General features: G+C 44.0%; 1 protein-coding gene across 1 annotated transcript in view; it reads right to left on the bottom strand.

Moving 5' to 3' along the window:
* Positions 1 to 562: 562 nt before the first annotated feature.
* RPRD1B (regulation of nuclear pre-mRNA domain containing 1B) overlaps positions 563 to 23,088 on the bottom strand; it is a 51,340-nt gene continuing 28,814 nt past the window's right edge. Inside the window, exons 6-7 of the mRNA XM_082746317.1 lie at positions 22,899 to 23,074; positions 563 to 3,215 (exon numbers count right to left, since the gene is read on the bottom strand). Of these exons, the coding sequence (XP_082602443.1) occupies positions 3,066 to 3,215; positions 22,899 to 23,074 (326 nt within the window). The 3' untranslated portion in view covers positions 563 to 3,065. The remainder of the gene's footprint in view (positions 3,216 to 22,898; positions 23,075 to 23,088) is intronic.

Below are 23,088 nucleotides of genomic sequence, written 5' to 3'. Positions count from 1 at the left end.
AAACTGTTTTTCATTATTTCAAGTTCTTGCCAACGATGCTCAGCCAATGTGCTTTCACTGAGATGAAAGGAAAAGAGAAAGGAACATACCACCTGGATTAATGATTACCTCACATTTCTTCTTCTTTTTTTAACTGTTCAGAGCAGCTTTCATTGGATTGCCAAAATCAAATCTCTCTCTGGAGGCCCAGCAGTGTGAACAAAAGTGCTGAAATCAAAGAACTTCCAAGTCTGAATCTGTCAGAGACTCTGGTACTGGGGAAAAAGTCATTTAACCTCTCTCCATCGGTTCCCACTTCTGTACAATGAGGATAAAACTATGGAGGTACCTCTCCGGGGCACTGTGTGGATTGGCTAATTAAAGCTAATTAAGCCCCTGGAAAGAACTAGAAAATACTATGTAAGTGCCGAGTATTTATGGGCCACTAACAGTCACAAAACTCCTAAGGGACAAGATTCTGTGCAGACGGCGCGATCCCTATTGGTGGATCCTAATTACTGGCTGCTTAGGAGGAAAGCAGCGGGTGTTCTATAACAAGGCAGGGAAAAGAAACATCACACAATGTCGTTCAACAACACCATCTTTATTCAAAAATATATATCTATGAGACATTTCAGAATATACTGCTGCCGCCAATGACAGCCTATACTTCTAAATAAAGTCCTAAATTAATATACAAATTTAAGCTTTAAAAATATTCTTTAAGAAAACAAAACAAAACAAAGAAGAATGAAGACTTTCTGAGGAATATGACCTAAAGGAAAGGTCCTTTGAGGCCTAGGGATGCCCTAAAGAAAGAAAAAACACAAAACAAAACCACCCACCCCACCCCACCAGATCACCTCATACATACAAGGAGAAGAAAGGTTCATTTAAATTAAAAGAAGTAATAAGCACAGTTGGGGAGGATAAGGGGAGAATTAAGATTTAAAAAACAAAAGTATTTCATTAAAAAACAAAACAAAGCCCCAAACTAACTTCCTCATAGGAAGTCCACTAGTAACAGGTGTTAGGAGGCCAACACATTCATTTACATAATTGCTACAGTTTCATTTTTTGCTCTTGCTGTATTCATTATGCACCAATTGCTGGTCAAACTCAATCAGATAAACATAGCAGTGGGTGAAATCCATCACGTTACAACACTTTCATCTAGCTGATCAGAGCAAATATCTACTATACCCTTTTGATTCATGGCTAGTAAAATTTCGCTTCCTCGGCGAAAGCCAGAGAATGTCCGAGATGGGTCCGTTCCAAAGCAAGCTCACACGCGGGACTAAAGAGCGCACCAGATGGGGAGTGGGGCGCATGTGCACACACAGCGAAGACTAGACTTGATCTTGCGATTTTAGTAAGGTCACCTACTGCCCTATGGCCTCTGGGAAGAAAAACTTTATAGTTACAGAGACTCATTAATTTAATAATGACAGGACAACAGGCAGTGTCAATAAGCAAACAACACACAGTCCATATTCAAATCCAAAACACAGCTCAAATGCTACTATGTTCTACACAGAGTTAAACTGAACACCTGCTACGACTTTCCGTTTCCGTCGTTCTCACTTCATGGCAGGTGGGAGAGCTTCTTAGAGGAAAGCCTGCCACATGTTTAAAACACAGGCTATGTTTCAACATGTTTAACATGTAAAACCACAAGTAATTGGCTTTTTGGTAATCCTGAAAATAGCAACTCAAAATAATGGAGATTCTGCGGCCCCCACCACTGAATTCCTTCTTACAGCTTCTGGATTTCAGCCTCTGGGCTCTACTCCTATTATACTACTGGGGCAAATTGTTTTCTGCCCTTTCCAATGTCAAAAATAAGCCTGCCAAATCAGAATGATTTACAGCTAGCAGGCCTAACCTTCACTAAAAGCAAGGTAAAAATACTCTCTGACTACGATATATAGTCATAATGTCAGCTGGCATGATAATGGAATTAAAACCCCAAATTAAAAATCCCTGACTTGCCCCCTTCCTCTGCCCGAGATGAGCTATCCTGTGACGGCCCATCAGAGGACCCCTCCCTCTTCCGGGCACAGGGGCGTGCGGTGGCCAGGGGCGCGCGCACACACACACACAAACAGGCACAGTGTCGTATTCGCAAGGGACATACTCAAGTTTACTCACCATACTGCAGACACGCGCGCAGCGAAGTAAATGTTAGTGTGAGCCCTGCTCCCCGAAAGACATGGGTTGAAAAAGCAACACCACCTGTGCAGAGCCCAGACTCTTAGTAAGTCTTAAGCTTTTGGGGCCCACCAGTGCCATTTCTAATAATTGCCTTCACAACCAATCAGGGCCAAAAGATCAGGTTTTTAGGAACGTTTTCTCTGACAGTGGGTGGCTGGGCAGGTTGTTTGTAGGAACCTGGAGCAAATAACTTATTTTTAACTCATGCTTGTGATCCCTGTTACTCTTGTTTCTGAACTGTGGCTGTGTTCCAGATCAGCTTTAACTCTTACCGCTAGATGCCCTAGTCTGCTCACAAAACAAGCGCACCTCACTTCTGACTACCCATCACTAGAAGGAAGGGAAAGGAAGGATGAGATTTGGCAAACTCTTTATGGCAAAGCTGCTTGACGGTTGTGCCTCCAACCTTTGGGGTAGATGGTAGCCAGGAAAAGTCCATGAGTCCAGCGCGAGTCCTTCAGTGGAGGCCCGGACTGAACTTGAACAAGTCCAGCTCAGAAAAGAGAAGTTGCTTTCATGACACAATGCTGTCATGAGCGACAAGATTCTTCTGAACGCTTCCAGAAGGACACATGATTTTCGTAACTTCTTGGGTGTAAAGAGAGAGCTAAGAATGGAAACCCAACAGGGGCATGAAAACATGAAGTGGGAGAGCTTGTACTCCTTGCCCATACGAATCTAAACTGGACTCCACTCGCCACTGTTCTGAATTGTGCTCGAGAGAGGACGGAGAGGAGGATCAGAGTCTGTGGTTCTTGAGGCTGCGGGAGCGGGATGGAGGGACAGAACCAGGGGCCACAAGGTTATTTCCAGCCATGATTTGCCCTCTTCTTTCTGCTGGTCGAGATGGGATCTGGGGCATGACACCTGTCCTAGTCAGTTGAAAACAGGTCACCAGCAGAGGGCAGCGGGGCCAAGCCTCCCGTGACGTTGGGCAGCAATGAGAGGTCTGGCAAACTCTGAATATGGGACTTCAGTTCCTTGCGGACCTGGGTGACCCGAGCAAGCTTCTGTTTATATTCCTAAGGAGGCAAAGAGAAACAATGCAGTTAAGTCCGTGTGTGCTGACGGCCCGGCTTAGGGAGCCAATAGAGATACTCTCAGCTTCTTGCTCTACGTTCCTCCCAGCAGACCACCCCTCCCCACTTCAGCCAAACTACAGTGTTTGGGTTCTAAAAAGGAAAAAAACTCGACATAAAAAAGGAAAGCAGAGTTCAATACCGGCAACAGTGAATTAAATGGTATTTAGCTTCACACTTGATATTTGGAAGGAAAAACAGTGACACTTCGTATTTGCATTCTCTTAATTGGTTCTTATCTATTTCAAAACACCTTATAAAATAAAATACAGATTCTCAGGCTTTCCAATTATCTTGAGTGCTCCACCTAGACATCCCTAGAAAACTCGATATAAAGCAATACTTAGCGTTAAACTGAGAGAGTAATCCAGTATCAGCGAGCACCACAGAAGCTCGAATCCCCACTGCCACTGCCTGCGTCCAGGACTTCGTCATTCCACGCCTGAGCAACTGCAGCGAGGCCCAGAGGAGGCCTTCTGCGAGGCTCCCCCAAACATGCCAGGCTTATCTTCTGGAAGGCCAGCTTTCATCAAGCTACTTCCGTAAGAAAGAGAAGTGGGGCACCATACTCTCTCTGTGACTGCTCAGAGCTCCAGATCTGCTAAGAATAGCTCCCGCCTGCATGTATTTCCTGGAGCTTCCCAATCCCCTGTGCACAGGCCACTGCCTGCGTGCGCCATTGGTTTGGGGTTCTCCTCAAGCCTGGAGGGGGATCTTTCTTCTCCTGGTCTCAGGGAAGTTCTGCCTCCCTGTCTCCCCAGGAAAAGCTTTCCTCCTCATCCAGAAGACCGGTCCTGGAGCCCTCCCGCGCGCAGCGGTGCGTCTGAGCCCCGAACAGGCTGCTCTGAGGTGCTCTCTTCACACAGGTTAGACTCCTCGGCTCCTCTAAAACAGGACTTCCCTGATGACAGGAACCTGGTGCACTATTTTCTTTCCTCCCAGGGAAAGGCACCCTTGGTAAATCTGGCTGCAGTAACAACTCTGAGCCTTGTGAGGTGTTTATGGCCCCTCTTGGGGCTGGTTTTTTCCCTTAAGAACAGCTGTGTCACCCTCCTCAGTCTTTCCACAGAGACAGAAAGTTCCTGAGAATGGATCCCTGTGGACTAAAGCCTCTCCTGCAGGCATGTAACAAAAGCCCACAGAACAGGCTATGAGGCAAAGACTGGGTTAGTTTTGGCTCTGGCTGTAACTTGCTCTGTGATTGTAGGTGTGGCCTTCCGCTTCCTTTGTCCTCACCTTCCTTATCTGAAAGTGAAGGAACTGGCCCACTCACAAGATTGTTCTTCAAGTTCTAGATTCCTTTGTACCAGATATGTTCTACACACTTACAGAGGCAGAGAGTTTGAGGGCATATGCTTAAGCACTCCTGGGAAGAGTGATAAGACAGGAAACAGGTTAAATGAAGAGGTCAATCTGTAGACAAAGTCCAGGCGAGGACGGGGAGAAGAGATATGGAAGCACAGGCAGGGAGGCTCTGTGGCTACATTAGTGCCAGCAGTCAAGAGAGCTGCTCACACAGCCATGGGATGAAGAGACAGGGGCAGAAAGTGAGCTCTCCTGGCATCCCATTTCTTTCCTTTGTAGACCTAACGCAACTAAAATAATGGCTGACATAAATTATGATGATACCCCCATCAAATTAGTGAGCTTCAGGAGGCTAAGACCAAACCCATCTGCTTTACCCATCATCCACCATGACCAGCAGTACCCTGGAAAAAGTAGGTGTCCAACAGTTGCCCAATAATTTAACAATACATGAAACATAACATTCCAAGCACGTCACATTAAGTAATCAGCTTTCATTCTTGAAACTGGTAACCACTTTCAGGTCTGAGGATCTAAAATGTCAAGATTTCCTTGCTCTTCCCTCTGCAAACATTTTTTTCCTTTGGTTTTTTATACTTCAAGGGAAATTAACAGAGAAGACTAATTCTCTATTACTGAACATGGATTCACTTAATAAACTTCTCCTGATTCTATGTACAAAAAAGGAAAAATAGTTACTAAATAGTTATCCCTTGCTCTCTACCCAAATCCTCTGACCAAATGTGAGAGACAAAAACCACCCTGACTTGGAGCCATCACTCCTGGCAGCTACACAGGACTTCAAGTGAAGGCATTCCTTAAGAACAGTCTGAAGATCATGAACGGACCGGGGATCAGAATCCAAGGCTCTGGACTCTGGAGTTACGCTCACACTAACTTAGCAAGTCCATCTGAGTTTAAAAGGGAAGGCAGGTGATCTCATTAGATACCACCTTAAGTTCAAATAATCTTCTCCTAGGCAATCTTTTAAAAACATACAAACAAACAAACAAACACCATTTGTTCCTGTCTGGAGGTCGGGAGGTTGGGAAGAGGGAGGCTGCAATTATATCCTAAATATCATCAAAGAAACTTCATTTTAATTTTAAAGGAAACATGTTCCCCATCAAAGTCCCCTCTCTGGGCCAGTCTAAACGCTGATAAATCCCGTACACACCTCCTCATGCACTGGGCTACTCTTTCCACAGGGATTTCTACTTTCAGAGCAGGTGCATGAGCCTAGGAGGAGGACATCACTACAGAAAGGACAAAAGTAGGACTGTCAATGAAAAAGATTAAAAAGCAGGGAGTTTACATTAGCAGACAAGACAATGAAATACTAATCAGGTGTAAATCTAACAAAATATGTACAAGACCCATATGAGGAAAACTACAAGACTCTGACACAAACAAGAACTAAATAAATGGGAGATATTCCATGTTCATGAATAGGAAGCCTCAATATTATAAAGACGTCAGTTCTTCCCAATTTGATCTACAGATTCAGTATAGTCACAGTCAAAAGCACAGCAAGCCATTTTGTGAATACAGACAAAGTGCTTCTGAAATTTACATGGAGAGGCAAAAGACTCAAAATTGTCAACACAATATTGAAAGAGAAGAACAAAGTCTGACAACATTCAACTCCAAGACTTACTATGACGCTACAGTAATCAAGACAATGTGATACTGCCCAGAGAACAAATAGATCAATGCAACAGAACACAGAGTCCAGAAATGCACCCACATCAATACAGTCAACTGATCTCTGACAAAGGAGACAAAGGCAATACAGCAGAGTGTTTTCAACAAAAAAGTTGGAACAACTGGACACTCACATGCAAAACACCAAATCTAGACACAAATCTTATACCTTTACAAAAATTAACTCAAAATGAATCACTGGCCTAAATGGAAAACACAAAACTATAAAACTCCTAGAGAACAGGAGAAGTCAATCTAGATGATCTTTGGTCTGGTGATGACTTTTAAGATACAACACCAAAGGCCTGACCCATGAAGGAACACACCAAAGCTAGACAGTACTAAAATTTTCTGCTTTGCAAAAGACACTGTCAACAGAATGAAAATGACAAGACACAAACCAGGAGAGAATGTTTTTATAAAAGACAACATGTGTTATCAGAGGAATGCAAATTAAAACCAGATACCACCACACATCTATTAGGATGACCAAAACCCGAACACTGATGCCACCAAATGCCAACAAGAAGTGGTGCAAGAGGGACTCTCATACATTCTGGTGGGGATACGAAATGGTACAACTGTTCTGGAAGACAGTCTGGTGGTTTCTTACAAAACTAAACCTACTCTTACCATACAATCCAGCAATCATGCTCATTGGTGTTTAACTCCAAAGGAGTTAAAAACCTGCACCACACAAAAACCACCACTTAAATGTTTGTAGCGACATTTTCCATAATTGCCAAAACTAAGAAGCACCCAAAGCTCTTTAGTAGGTGAACCGATTAATAAACTCCAGTACATCCAAATAACAATTTTGTGGCATTAAAAAGGAGGGCTTTATCAAGTCATGAAAAGACATGGATAAATGTTAAATGCATATTCCTAAGCAAAAGAGGCTAATCTGAGAAGGCCACATACTGTATGAGCCCAACTATATGACATTCTGCAGAAGGCAAAACTATGGAGATAGGGGTTGTGGGGACGCACAGGCCAAGCATACAGAATTTTTAGGGTAGTGAAAATACTATAATGATGGACACATACTGTCATACATTTGTCCAAACCCACAGAACATATGACACCAAGAGTGAGCCCTACAGTATGGACACTGGGTGATTAGGACGTATCAGCAGAGGTTCATCAATGGCAGCAAATGCACCACACTGGTGCGGGGCTGTGGGGATGGGGGGGAGTATATGGGAAATCTCTGTACCTTCCTCTTATTTTGCTGTGAACCTAAAAATGCCCTAAAATATAAGCCAAGAGGTCTAAATGCATCAGCAAGGGTAATTCTGAACATCCAAATACAGGTGAAGATGGGCTTGAAAACTGTTAAAACATGCAGCTGGCTTAGCTGAGATAGCTGAATGACCTAGTTTAATGCTTTGAGGAGAAACAAGTAGGTAAGAATTCATGGCAAACTCTGACTAGGTCAAACTGAATAATGATAGTAATTTTAAAGTCCCCCAAATAGATCAGGTAGTAACGGACTCTGATCTCCAACCCATCTTTTTTTTTTTAAATATATTAATTTAATATATTAATATTTTTTTTCCCAAAGTCATCTATAAACGTCACCACAGACAAACAAGAAAAATCAAGATTGAATCCAAACAAAACTATCCCCCAACACAATTCCAGCTCTCACTCGCCTTCCACCTCTCCCGCTCCCAGACCCTCACTGGTCAGGCAGTGGCACTTCCTTCCCCACAAGCTGCCTTCCCAGTTTTTCTCTTTGGTTCAGGACAGGCAGGGGAGAGAGATCATGAGAACCCAAGAATCTTTCTTCTCAACCTACCAGTCTGTCTTCTAACAAAAGTTTGGTCCACAAGCTCTGCTGGTACAAGGTTATAAACTGTGCCCTCAGCAGAAATCCAGCTTCTTTTCATGGTATCACTAAAATCAACGTGATGAGACCTGTTCAAAGTCTTCTGACTCATTTAAGTACACTATATCCCACAACCTCTTTAGTACATCGAGTACCACTCAGCCTGAGAAATGATGTGGCAAGGCGGTCACATGCTCCTTGTTTAAAATACCTGACACTTGTGTGCAATAGAGGACTAAGCCTTTACTCTAACAGTCAACGCTACCCCGCCTGGGAGAGGAATGCGCAAGATCGGGACCTGCACGATTTCTATCAGTAGGATGGCAGGGCTGCCTGGCCTTCTCCCTCTCTCTTTCTTCCTCTCCATCACAATTCACCATGGCTCCTCTTTGTACTCTTGTCTTCAGATACTTGCCGTTCCCCCACTACCTATCTTCAGCAAGAGAAGAGAAGGCAAATCCAAGTGGTCCTGTGGCTAGTCTTTTCCTGCTCATGCATAATCTATACGAGGCTGGTGGCAGAGACGAGGGGCCGGGCTACCACTCGGCTGCACGCACCTACCGCAGCAAACCCTACCTCTCCCACGAGACTGCAGGGAGCCGTGAAACAGGCGAGAGTTCTATCAGACTTGCTGCTGCTACCTTCTGTGTCAGGATCCTTGAGAAGGGGAGAGGGAAGTGGGCACCTGTGATAAACTGCCTGGGTTTATGTGACTGCCAAGAAATGTTTAAAACGCAGAGGGTGAGGCCCAGTGTGCAGTTCTGAGATAATGCCTAGGATTTATGGTCCTGGCAAAGCTCTGGAATCCTGCCCCACAGACTCTTGAACTTGCAGCAGAAAACGCGTCCAACACCCCCTGCTTCCTGTGGATCCAGCTGACACTGTGCGAACACAGACCATCATGGAGCGCTGAGACAACCGGCTGAAGGGAGCAAGCCCTCCACATTCTTTGCCTTTTTTGGTTAAGAGCAGCAGGCCAGACCTGACATGCTGCAGATGAGCTCTGAGATAAGAGGGTTAGAAATGACAGGGACTGACACTGTGGTGACCTTTCTACAGGAATTTCATTTTCAAAACAAAATTATAAGCTTCTCCTCTAACCAACTCCTATAAGAAATACTGATCAAAATGTAAACATTGTCAGATCTATTTTTTTTTCTGGCCAGGAAGTATTTATGTAAGAAAAATTAAGTTAGAAAGAACATCACAGGCAAGGGCTTGATTTGATGAGACAAGATTTCCAGTATCAAGACCAATGTTTTCCTTTATCTGGCCCTGTTGAGCTATAGGACATATGGTATATAAAAACCACCCACTGCTCAGCTACTCCCAATTAAGAGTCATAAAGGGTTATTATGCACGAAGAAGTTTATGAAGGGCCCTGTTTTAAAGGTGACCCGCCATACCGAATTTAAGTCAAAGAACTGCTTCATCACATGAAGACTGAGAGCCATGCAGAAAGGGGAAGCTGCCCCTCACCCTAAAATGATTTCACACCCTGAAGTCAGACCTCTTCATCCAGCCAGGAGGCTTATTACTTCTCGCCAATAAAGCTCAGAGGAGCTACACTTAGAAATCACAGCCTCTACTTAAACTACAACACTTCTCTTTCTTTCCGTCGTTTTTTTAGGGAAAACACAGACATCTTCAGACTGAAATGAGAATGCCGCTCTTAACCTCTCTTCAAGAATCTACGCAGGAAGAAAAAGCCGTAAGTGATGGGCACCTCTCCCCCAGCCAGCTCCCTGCTCCCACATGACTCAGTGGCAGCTGCAACATTTCAAAATGATACATTCTAGGGTGTCACAGCAGGGTTGGAGCTGCTGAGTAAGATGCTGGGGAAGACAGAAGAAAAGGAGGAAGTTGTGGCTCCAGCTCCAGTGCTCACGGCCTCTCGTCTCCATTACTAAACCCATAAAAAAGGTAAACACAAAGTATTTCCCAGAAGGGAAAATGACAAAATGGCTACAATTAGAGGAATGTTCTCTGAGCGATCCAACCCATCCATTGGAGAAGTCAAATGGGAAGGAGCTTCAAAAACTTGCAACTATACCACAATGTGTCTTCGGGGTATTTCTTTCTCCCCAGCAGACCCTCTACACAAAAGGTTCAAGGGAGCTTCTACTGCTACAGCAAAATCTCCCTTTTTTTTTTCTTTAAAGATTTTATCTATTTATTTGAGAGAGAGAGAGAGAGCATGAGAAAGGGGAGGGTCAAAGGGAGAAGCAGACTCCTGCCGAGCAAGGGGCGTGATGCAGGACTCCATCCTGGGACTCCAGGCTTATGACCTGAGCCAAAGGCAGTTGCTTAACCAACTGAGCCACCCATGTGCCCCAGAAACTCCCTTCTGGCAGGGATTTGCAGAAGCAAGAGAAGAAGAATAAAAAGACAGTGTCCATATATAATTAAAATTAATAAAAATGAAACAAAAAAAGTGAATTTTAGGACTGGGCAAATTTCCCAACTTTAATGTAATCATAAAGCTAAATATTTACGGTTTAACGGATGTCCATAAAATGCTTTAAAAAGGATTTATTTTGGGGCATCTGGGTGGCTCAGTCAGTTTAGTGTCCGACTCTTTTTTTTTTTAAGATTTTTATTTATTTATTTGATAGAGATCACAAGTAGGCAGAGAGGCAGGCAGAGAGAGGGGGGGGAAGCAGGCTCCCCGCTGAGCGGAGAGCCCGAAGTGGGGCTCGATCCCAGGACCTTGAGATCATGACCTGAGCTGAAGACAGAGGCTTAAACCACTGAGCCACCCAGGCGCCCCTAGTGTCCGACTCTTGATCTCGGCTCAGTTCTTGATCTCAGTCATGAGTCTGAGCCCCGCAAGGGAAAGATTTAAGAATGCACCTGGGTCCTCCAAAGAGAGAGAGAGAGATTTATTTTAAAAATGTACCTGGGTTCTCCAAAAATGCTTACATGCATACCATGGGTCCCTCATTACATAAAACCAGGTAAAACCATGATACTAGTACAAGAAGAACTATTTACTATTTATAGTTAAGTATTTCTCTTTGGGGCGCCTTGGTGGCTCAGCTAGTTAAGCGCCCGGCTTTTGATTTCAGCTCAGGTCATGATCTCAGGGTTGTGCGACTGAGCCCCACATCTGGCTCCAAATGGAACGTGGAGTCTGCTTAGGATTCTTTCTCTCCCTCTCCCTCGGCCCCTCCCCTCCATTCGTGCTCTCTTTCAAAAAAGTAAATGAGTTTTGGGGTTTTTTTTTTAAGTCAAATGTCAAAAAATCTAAGTTTTATGCAAATAACAAAGCCCCCACAAGCTGGCCTCCTTAACAACCATTTTTATGGAAAACCAGGTTACCGATGTTTGCACAACATCAGATATGCAGGCCTTCCGATCGTTTCTCCTTCTGAGCCAAATGCTGACAGCATCAGTCTTCCTGGAGGGCAGCTAAGAAGCAAAGGGTAGAAAGGCAAAGGACAGTTCCCACATGGAATAATTTTAGGCAATTTTTATTATAATTTTAAGTGCTAGTGGGTCTGCCTGGGGCAAGGCAGCGTGTAGATTACTGTACTGCAACTAGATATAGTTTTCTCTACGAGGAATGAAAAGAGCAATTTCTTTCCATAAGCAAAAAAGAAAGAAAGAAAGAAAGAAAGAAAAACAGGAGGGAAATAACGTTTCCTGGCTCCTCCAAAAGACTAAGGGTATATCGCCTCTCTCCCACCAGGAGGTTGCTGTGATGGAAAATATGGAATCAGAAAATCCAAGTTCAAATCCTATTCTACCACTTGCCTGTGGTGCACCACAGAACACCTTGCTGAACGAGGCATCCTTACATTTAGGATGGGAACGGACACCCTGCCTGCACCAGAGGTGATGCCAGATCTGAATGAGACCAGGTACACGCTAAACTGTTCAGTGTGAATCAGCACATCTCAGGCGGAAAAGAACCACCACCACTCCCACGTTTTTGTGTTATAAGCAGTCCTTAGTCTTCCTGACCTACATATTCAGAAAAGCCATGCAGAACGGAAGAAAAAGAAAAGTGCCAATGGGATACAAAGATCCATACTCTTACAAGCCATGTCCTGAAAATTTAGCACCTTTACTAGAAGTTGGTTTGAGCCAATGAAAGAGCCTCTGGGGGCACCTGGGTAGCTCAGTCTGTTAAGCATCTGACTTCGGCTCAGGCCATCCTCTTGCGGAGCCCCACACTGGGCTGCTCTGTGCTCAGCAGGACCCTCTCTTCCTCACCGTGCTCTAATAAAATCTTAAAATAAAAAAAAAAAAAATAGAGCCTTCAACCTCCAAGCCCATGGGTAGAAAAGTAACATACTGGGGCGCCTGGGTGGCTCAGTGGGTTAAGCCGCTGCCTTCGGCTCAGGTCATGATCTCAGGGTCCTGGGATCGAGTCCCGCATCGGGCTCTCTGCTCAGCAGGGAGCCTGCTTCCTCCTCTCTCTCTCTCTCTCTCTCTCTCTGCCTGCCTCTATGCCTACTTGTGATCTTTCTCTGTCAAATAAATAAATAAAATCTTTAAAAAAAAAAAAAAAAAAAAAAAGAAAAGTAACATACTTTTCTGTCTGGGTAATACTGAAGTCCAGTCCCATCACTCTAAAGGCCGAGAGAGAGGAAGAAATATGTCTAAGCAATAAAATCTAGATCTCACAGGAGCATCATCAATGTGAAAGGAATCCCCCTAGCAAAGACACAGCGTCTGACCTAGCCTAGAGATAAACTCAGTCGCAACCGTACCTGCCACCTGAGATGAAGACACTGTGTCGAGCATGAGAGGGATGGGGATGACACAGTGACAATCCAGACAGGATTTTATGGTCTGGTCAGGGAAATAACGAAATCATCCATAAACAGAGTAACAAACCATGTGGTGCTCTGTAGGAAGAAGACAGGGAGAAAGGACAGTATTCATGGGAGGAGGGAGGGAGAAACCTGGTGTTACAGGGTAGGGTCTCGGGGAAATATCGTTTGACATGGAATATAAATGATGAAACAGGAATCAACAAGGTAAAGAGCAGGAAGGAAAGCGGGCAGAGTGTTCTAAACAGGGGGAGCAGTACATATAAAGTCGGAGACCGGATAGGCCAGCACAGACAAAACGCAGTGGAATGTTAAGAGATCGAGCTGATGAGGTCAGCAGGGGCAAACCATGCGGGGCGGGGGGCGGGGGGGGGCATGGAACATGCGGCAGGAACGGGCAAGGATTTGAGCTTATATTCCCGGAGCCAGGGGCAGCCATTTAAATGTCTATACAGGGGAATGACCTGCTCAGAGCTCCATTTTGGAAAAGAATCACAGGGCTGCCATGTGAAGAATGAGTCACAGAACACAGAACAAACACAGGCAGGTCTGCAACGAGGCTACTACAGGTGAGCAGGGGAGGAGTGGTGGCAGTGGGGGCTAAGGTGGTGGGTGTGGAGACACACAGGAAGAGAAGGGGACAGATTCAAGAAAAACAGAAGTGAAAATCAAAGAGGCTGTCAGGCAGCGGTGCAGCACAGGGGCTGAGGGAAAGACTGGGACAAGAAGAGGCTGAACTGACCCATCTTGGAGGCCGGATGGACAGGGAGTGACACTGGATGAGCTCCGGTGTCCACTTTTGACAAATGGCCATGCCATTCTCCAAGAAAGGGAAAGAGAAGGAAAGGAAAGGTTAGAAGAAGAGGACAGTCTGTCTTGGCCATATGACATCTGAGATGTCTGTGGAAGTAAGATATATGGGTCTGAAGCACAAGGCAGGGTCTGGGCTAAAGATCTAGATTTAAGCCATCAGCACGCAGGTGGGAGCTGAAGCCACTTTGTGTGTCACGCAAGGACAGAATGAGAAAAAGGCTAAAGGAATACCAACATATATAGGGCGGGGTTGGAGAAAAGCTTACTAACACACAAAAAAATAAAGACTGGAACAGAACCCAGAGAAGGAAAACACATAAAGGGTAATGAACAGTTCCAGAGCTCCAGAGAGGCCCCAAAAGAGCAAAGGAAACAAAAGACAGTGGGGGGTGGGGATAGGTATCTTGGCATCTGAGTCTGGACCCAGTGGTGGCAGACTCTGAAGATGGCCACTTGAGCAGAATATAGATATGCATGCCAAGCTGCAGTGGGTTCAGAAGTAAAGGCAGCGAGGGAAAATCAGCTACGTGGAAAGGGACAGTAAGAGTGTGCCCATGTGAACGTTGCTGTTCTGTTTAATATTAGAGAAGCAAAGCATGCTACCTGTGGAGAAGAGCACCTGTAGCCAGTCTACTGGAGAATTCTTTGCCAGAAAGGAAAATAAAGTGCCCCTGAAGGCTCCATGTGATAAGGAAAGGCAGGTTCCAACATTTTCAGGGTAGACAAGTATTAGTAGAGCCCATCTGCCGCAGGTGAGGGTAACGTCGCTGTTTTATAAATGACAAACCACCCCAAAGATTAAAGGCTTCGAGGACCACTGGCCTCAACAGAGAATGCCAGAGAAAGCCTGGAATGTTGACTACAGATCCTCATCACTGCTCTGTAACTGGGGTAAAGGATACCCACGGGAATAACTCCCAGCAAGTCTATGCAAGTCTATGCCTCACAGAACAGAAACATGATGAGCAAAATAAAAGGACCCAGAAAAGCACAAATACATCATCCCAGACATTTTGAAGAAAAAGTGGACCGAGTCCATTAATCACATCCAAACCCCAAGAATGCTCAGAAGGCTGCTGGTAAATTTTTGTTGAGTGTAAAATTGCAAAGTTACCCTGCTTAAAGTTCTCCAAGTACTTAATGAATGGATTAAGCAAGAGAGTTGTCCACACTTTTTCCTGAAGGTATTTAAGGAATCTGAATAAGGGCAAAAACAAGGAGGCTTGCGAAGTCGTAATGACAGCTGGTATCTTCCCCTCTTCACAGGAAGCACGTCACACCTTTGGGAGCTCATGGGCTTCATTTGCAAAGGTTTCATTCTGCCTCCTGATTACAACCACGAACACTTTTAGCTGTAATCGTAGGAAAAGACTTTCTAATCTTAATTCAAACCCTGTATCTTATAGAGGATAAAAACAGAAGTCAGAAATGGAACTTCCAAGATTGCAAAGTATGACACAATCCAATTTTATTTTCTACAAAAATTGCGAATTGAAGTGGGTAAAGGCCTACCTTACAGTAGTAGGAACATTCCTAAAGACTAAAATAGATCTCTGCTCAAAATGATACGCATCCATTGAGTCAGACATTTAGACACTAGGGCTCAAATTTCTGTAATCTGAACCTGCTCTCAAAACGATGCTCCCTCAAGTCAGTGTTATAATAAGAAGTAGCTGCTATTTCTCACGGCTGTTTCATATGTAAACATAACTTAAAACCCAGAAGAGAGCCCCATTTGTCTAACTAAACTATTCAATGCTCATTTCTTCACAAAACAATGATTAATGCTTAACTTGGGGATGGATATCTGTACGTCCTATCTATCTAGCTCTACAGCTCTATGAAGTGCCAGGCTGCCTCAGATGCTTTGGAAGAGCAAGAACTCCTAAGGTAGGAAAGCATATTAGTGGCAAAGACCTTGAAATATATAAACTTAAGCATACTTAAAAGACAAGCAGGCATCTACACATACACACATAATCCATTTTTTGAAACTTACAGGAAGCAAATACTCCCATACTGGAAGTTAGCCCAAAGTAAAAACAAAAACAAAAACAAAAAACCAGAAAACCAAAAAACATACTCAATAAAAATAATAATCACTGATTATCTAACTATAGTGTTCAAGCAACCATTTAAAATGTTTACACAAGTTTCTGTTAATAAGTTAAAAAAAAAAAAAAGCATGACAGAAAATTGTCCATGTATTATGATCACTTTAATTTTAAAATTGTAGAAAAAGGGTGCCAGGAGGGCTCAGTTGGTTGAGCATCTGGCTCTTGGTCTTGGTTTGGGGGGTACTGGGTCATGGTCTCAGGGTTGTGGGATCAGGTCCCGTGTCAGGCTCTACACTTAGCTCGGAGTCTGCTTGGCCCTCTCCCTCTGCTCCTCTCTTGGCTCACTCTCTCTTCCTCTCAAATAAATAAATACGATCTTTAAAAATATATATAAATATATATATATGGAAAAATAAAGGAAATATACCAAAATCAAAAGTTCTCTGGGTAGTGAGATTATAATTTTTTTATACTTATTTTCTAAGCTTCTCTGTGATGTGCTTGTAATAAGAAAAACAGAAATAAAGAACCAATAGTTGAATAAGAATGAATGTTCTAGCAGGCAGCAGTGACTAGGGGCCCAGATGCTGTTTTGACTTAACATGTATATGCACTTTGTAAATACAAAGAAGTAGTGCTACACACACCAGCTGAAACTCAGCAGAGCTATTTTGGAAAACAGGAGGAATCGCCAAAAGTTGGGCTATAAGTATGGAAATGATGCTATGACTAAACGTATGGAATTCCAGCTGGGAGAGCTTTGAAATCATGTCACTTCTTTAATGTGAAGCCTCAAGTGTTGGCGAACCATGCCCTTAGGTCGCCAAGTAGAGTGAAGTACATTAGAACGGTTATAATGAGGCATTCTCCGCCCCACTTCACAAGATAACATTTAAAAAAAATACACACATGAGCACCTACCCACTCCCCTACCCATGTGAGTGCGTGGGTGCATGCAACCTCACAGATAAAAGCTCCAGCTACAAATCTAACCTGAGTGCAAGGGTTGGCAGCAACTGAAAAGAACGGAAGGACTTCGAGGACACAGCCTCTAAACTCCAAATTACTTGCAGAACCACAAAATTCAAGAAAAGTCCCCACTTGTTGGAAGGAAACTTTGTAGGGGGAGGCTCCCATCTCAAAGCAGGGGTGAAAAAGCAGGGGGCGAGCCACGAGCTGCTGTGTGGGGAAGGATGTGAGCGCGAACCCTCTGTGGGGGTCCCTGGAGCAGCGTAAGCAGACTGACCTTTTCAACAATGGCTGGAACAGCCCCTGGTGTTGACAGCACTGCGACTCTAGGGAGGAAAAGAATCATCTGCTAAAGAAGGGCAGCGAGTGTAGAGGGCTGCGAGCAGGTGGGGCCAGGCTAGGCAGGGCTGTGGGAGGCAGTCTAGGTGGGGGCCTCTCGGCTCCCAGGGGAACACTGCAGGTGATGACTAGGGTCAGGAGTCAGGAGATTAGGGTTTTGGTTCTCACTGACTTCCTTTGTGACCCTGAACTCCTCATAGACATTCTGAGCTTTGTTTTCTCATCTAAAATGAGGATTAGAGGGGCGCCTGGGTGGCTCAGTGGGTTAAAGCCTCTGCTTTCGGCTCGGGTCATGATTCCAGGGTCCTGGGATCGAGCCCCACATCGGGCTCCCTGCTCAGCAGGGAGCCTGCTTTCTCCTCTCTCTCTGTCTGCCTCTCTGCCTACTTGTGATCTCTGTCTGTCAAATAAATAAATAAATCTTAAAAATAAATAAATAAATAAATAAAATAAAATGAGGATTAGATCACCGGCTCCCATCTGCCCTTACTGGAATGGACAATGAGACACTGCCTTTGAATATCGTGAGAAAAAGAATTTACTCCAAAGTTGACAAAAAATGGATTTATCTCCACCTATTGCCTATCCCATTATTGAAATAAATGCTTTTAACCATATGTACCCTGCAGGGAGGGGGCCGATGCTGCCAAAAACAACAGATGGCCATCAGTTTGGTTTAGTACCTTCTCAGCTGCAGCCAAAGAATTTCTCAAGTTGTTATAACCAAACTGCAAACAGAAATACGAAGAGTCACAAGGCAATGTTAGATCCTGGGCCATTTCCCCCTTCCCAGCTGTGCTGCCTGAAGTAGAAGGCTCTACTCCCGAGTATTCGTTATGGCCAAGGGGGAGGTGCCAAGCTGGGGAGAAGCAGCAGCTCCAAGTTCAATGAGCCAATCACCCTCACGCCTCCACAGCATGTACAGTCAGTCACAGCCAGAAGGGTATGTAGAACCTTGGTGGCAGAGCTGGCTCTCTCAAACCTTGAAAAGGTCTTCTCAGAGGCCATTCGGAAATGCTTCATTCAACTATTTTAATCCCCCTACAGAAGATGGCATTCTTCTAAAACAAGGTTCTTGGGGATTATTGCAATGATTCAACTTTGGCTGCTCTTCTGTGTAGGATGCCTTCCAGTTGCTGGCCTGATGGAATCAAATTTAAAATAAACAAAACAACAACAAAGGAAAACACAAACCTGGTGGAAAGTTACCAGATGTCTGCCTTGGATTCTATTCCTGGTCTGTGGCAAACTCCCTTCTCTGAGTCTGAATTTCTTCAGAAGTCAGATTCCACGATGTCTAAGGTTCCATCCAGCTCAACAGTTCTGTTAACGACTTATATCCAGGCCTCAATGTGCCACTTCATTTTGAGCAAAGAGTGAGGCTGTCTGTCATGGCTGTGCCTTGGTGGCTTTGCTGAGCACACATCCATCTGTATGCACGCTCCGTAATACACAAAGCTACTAAAAGGCGGCACACACTAATGCCCTCTCCTGTGGTCCCTGGTATTCATGGCACCTAAATGGAGCCTTTGTATTGGCAAATGCACCAGTTAGCGGGCCTCCTGCATGCTTTCTTAAATTCTGCAGCAGAAATTTTAAAAGATCTAAGTAAACAGAAAGAAATCTTGTGTTCATGGATTGGAAGTTAAAAATGTTAAAATGGCAATAGTTCCCAAAACAATCTAGAGATACAGTGCGATTCCTATGAAAGTTCCAATGACTTTTTTTTTCCCCCAGAAATGACAACCAAACACTAAAATGTGAATGAAAATAGCCGATATATTATGGTAGTAAAACAGCGAGTACCTGCTCCTTTTCGATTATTTCCTCCATTGTTTGTACAAATAGATCTCTGTTCCCTCCCTCTGTTCATTCCCCTTCTCCCCACATGCCCTGATCACTCAGACGAACACACCCACATCGTGCTTTTATCCAAACTGACAAGACAGGAAGTCCATCTGACCCATTCTGACATGGTTTATGAGCTTCTAAACACAACTGGAGTAACAGTCACCTCTGTCTACCAGAAACAAACTTTCCCTTTACTCTAAGATCTGAAGTCTGAAGGCTTTTCTGGTGCCTTTGGCCTCACCTTTTTGATTTAGCTTTCTTCTGTACCCTCCAAACTTCTCAACCACTTCGAGGCGACCATTGTGCTTCCTTCCACATGCCCTCCTTCCCATTTCTAGATTTTCCCACATTCGTGACAAAAGTGTTGCAATAGATGTGAAGCGGCCCCCTTCTAACCCTGCCTGGAGTTTAAGGGGAAGGCTGAAGGCCAACGTCACTATATGTCCAGAAACAGAGGCAAAAAAACCCAAAAGAATGGGTAAAAAACAAAACCCCGTCATCTCAAAATGAACCATGGCTCTACTTAAAGGGGGAAAAAGCACAAACGAGAAAAGCCATAGGAGTTTCTATCAAAAAGTCACCTTTCTTTACCACAAATTAAATCAGACTTGTCAAACCTTTTCACCCAACCACAATAAATAAATAAATAACCACCAAAAACAAAGAAAAAGAGTACATTGGCTGATGGAAATTCCACACACAAATATTTATTGAGAAAAATTCTGTTCCTGGCACTCCAAGAGCCTAAGACCACAAAGGCCAGCAGACTTCAGAAGATCTGCTGAAGGGTATTACAGGGTTCAGAAACTGCCCATGTGTTTAATAATTCTCTCATATTGTAAATAAACTTCTGACCAAATTAGTGTTGTTATTACTCAGACAGTGAGCTATGATATTCCCCTTACTTCTCACATTCTAACTCTCCATTCACTGCTGTTTCTCCCCCAGTAGAGTGTGAGCTCCTTGAGGGAAGACAGCACACCTTGCTCATCTTTGGACATCTGGCTGGCGCCGGCTGTGTGGACTTTATTCAGGAATAAGCAGCTCCTTAAATAGTACAGAGCCTGGTTCCCATTGGAGCACTGGGGCACTTCCCTCCCACTGCTTCTGGTTTTTTGTTTTTTGGTTTTTTTCTTCACACATTTGTCTGCTCCGGTCTGGCTTTCCCATTTATAAACATATTTCTCTTCTTCACTTGCGATATTTCCTTTTACGAAAAGCCTTTTATTACCTTCCAGGAAGTTAGGATTTGACCTTAAACCACAATCAGAGTGGCCCACTGCCTCCTTAATCTACATTATGTATAATCCCCTGGATCGCTTTTATGTTCACTGAAGCTGTTCATGACTTCCTTGAGGGCAGAAACACAATCTCTCTCTGTGAGCCGTAACTGCCCCCTCCTACATGCCAGCACCTAAATCATCCTTGGCTCCAAATCATCACATTCCCTATTCCAAAGCTTAGGAGCCACCCAGAAATCAAACATAAGATTCTTAAGTGAAAGACAAAAGGGTATGCTTGTTACATGAAGGAAGAGATGAACTTAAAAAGGGGAGTGAAGAGGGGGAGGAGGCAAACTTATCTGTTAACAAATTAGAACTTTGGGAAGAAAACAAGCTCTCAAGCAAATCATTACATTTCCAGAGTTCTAAGAATTCCATGTTCATACATTAAAGGTAATGACAGGATTAAAAAAACAAAAGATTTGATTTACATTCTGATATGGCAATTTTAAAACAAGGACTACGAGTGTTATAGTGAATGTTAAAAGGACAAGCATACTTGAGGACAGCCCTCCTCAACAAGAGACTGCGAGACCTGAAAATGATTCATAGTGGTAACGCATCACCTTCCAAGCGGCACATACTTTTCAAGTTTTGCCTTCGCCATAAGGGTATGGTAGAGTGAGACCAGTCTGTTCCCAAATAGGAGAGAAAAATCATAAATTCTAGAGAGCAGCCAGCAAACATGGTTAAAGAAAAAAACAAGCCAGGGGCACCTGGGTGGCTCAGTGGGTTAAGCCTCTGCCTTCAGCTCAGGTCATGATCCCAGGGTCCTGGAATGGAGCCCCACATTGGGCTCTCTGCTCAGTGAGGAGCCTGCTTCCTCCGCTCTCTGCCTGCCTCTCGCCTACTTGTGATCTCTGTCTGTTAAGTAAATAAAATCTTAAAAAAAAGAAAAGAAAAGAAAAAAGAAAAAAACTAGCCAGATCTCAACATCTTACATTGTATCTAGTCTTTTGTTTTTAAACAAGCAAATTTAGCTTCATTTTTACAGTGAATGGTTTTATTCAAGTGGCTAAGTGACATGGTTTGAGAAAAGAAAGGACCTTTAGCTCAGAATCTGTACTTTCCAGCAATGGTAGACTCCTGTTCTGATTCTTTTTTTTTTTTTTTTCTGTTCTGATTCTTAAGCAATGGAACCCCCAATGCCCAGATGAGCACAGGAATTTGGACTGTAGCTACAGAACAGACCCAAATCTCTAATCCATCTCCGTGCTTAATGACCTTTCATAGCATCTCACAAACCACTGGTTCCAAAGAAACCAGAATGATCCCCCAAGAAAACACAGGGAGCCAAGTGCAACTGTGAGGAAGGGAAATAAAGAGTTAATCCACTCTACCAACCCAATCTCCTTCTCAAAGACTCTGTCCTCTATGGTAGCTTGCCACGTTCCACCCAACAACAGCTGCTCATGATAATCAATGTCTGACAGATCAGAGAAAGCCCTTAATGTGTCGCCAAGGGGCAGTTCAACAGATGGCATGGTGACTTACAACCAGAATCATTAATTACACTCTCTTATTAGTCCCGGGGCACAGTGCTGAAAATGCTTCCTCAGTGAAAGATGAGCATTTCAGATAAATGACCGTCTGGTATTGCCTGTGAAACTCCCTTTAGGATTTCTGGTCAGTGTCGATTTCTAAATCTAAGCCATACTACTTTCACGACCATTTCCCACCTTCCACTTCCAGACTGGCTCATGAAGTTCCCCCAACCCCTACCCAGCCCTGCTCTCGAAATCACTGCAGGTAAGGATAGGGTCAAAAGTGCCCGTCGATGCTTGCCCTCCTCAAGTCGCTAACTGCGTGGAAAGGCAAAGACGGTAATCTCAGCCACAGGACTAGCTCCGTTTCCCTCCCTCTGTGTCAGAGAACATGTTTCTTGAGTACGGGGGTGGGTGGGGAAGGGGGGACTATCCCCTCCCCCGGTACCTACTCTGGGGCTTCCTGTGATATAGAACAGATTCTCTGACTGAAAAGTGTCCTGACCCCTGAAACCGCTAGCAGCTTGGGGCAAGCAAAGGTTCCCAAATGTCCACACCGCTGGCTGTGTTACGCAAGCACTGATGTAAAACCACCATGTACTTAATTAAGAAGCCAAATAAATGCAGGTTAAGGAACTAGTTCTAAAGCCCCTCCCCAAGGGCATTCAGGCTAATGTCAACTCCGGGTAGAAAGTAGCACCTTCTCAGCAGTTTGAGAACTGGACTCCATAAGCACTATTGTGAAGTTTTAGAACTGACTGCAGACAGAGCTGACAGGCAGACTACTTTCTGGCTTTAACTACGGCTTACGGGTCAGAAATTTCAATATAACCTAAAAGGAAGACAATTTTAAGTATTTTCCAAATCCTAACAAAACACATGCTTCGGTTTTGCCAACCACCTGTTCGTTTTGTACCTCGGTTTACAATTTTTAATGTGAGTTCAAACTAAAGTAGTATTAAGATCCTAAATGCTTTAAGGTTTCAATGCTTCTTGTATTCCGGTTTGTTCTTTCTTGGACACACAAAAACAAGACTTGTTTTCAACTTGGTTCAAATGACTACAATATCTGGTGGATCTTCTCAACTCATTAGTTTTTAAAAGACAAAAAAAAAAAAAAAATGTTAATGAAAGCACAAAGAAACCTCTTGCTGTGGACTATAGGAAGGGAAACTTGGGCAGTCTGAGTCTGCCTCGGCAGGTACTCACTTCTAGTTTTTTCTCCTTTTCTGACAGAACATCTTTCTGGTTCTGGGTGTACTCCACCAGCATCCGAGCCAGCTGGCGCCGGTCTTCCAGTTCTGCCGCCAGACGCCCGTTATATTCTGCTAGTAACAGACATGCTTCATCTACCGTTTTTGAAAGACGTTCAGCTGCCTCTTTGTCTATGTACAAATGA

This window comes from Mustela nivalis, assembly GCF_964662115.1.
Source record: "Mustela nivalis genome assembly, chromosome: 8".
Lineage (NCBI taxonomy): Eukaryota > Metazoa > Chordata > Mammalia > Carnivora > Mustelidae > Mustela > Mustela nivalis.
This window is presented reverse-complemented; position numbering and strand designations above follow the sequence as displayed.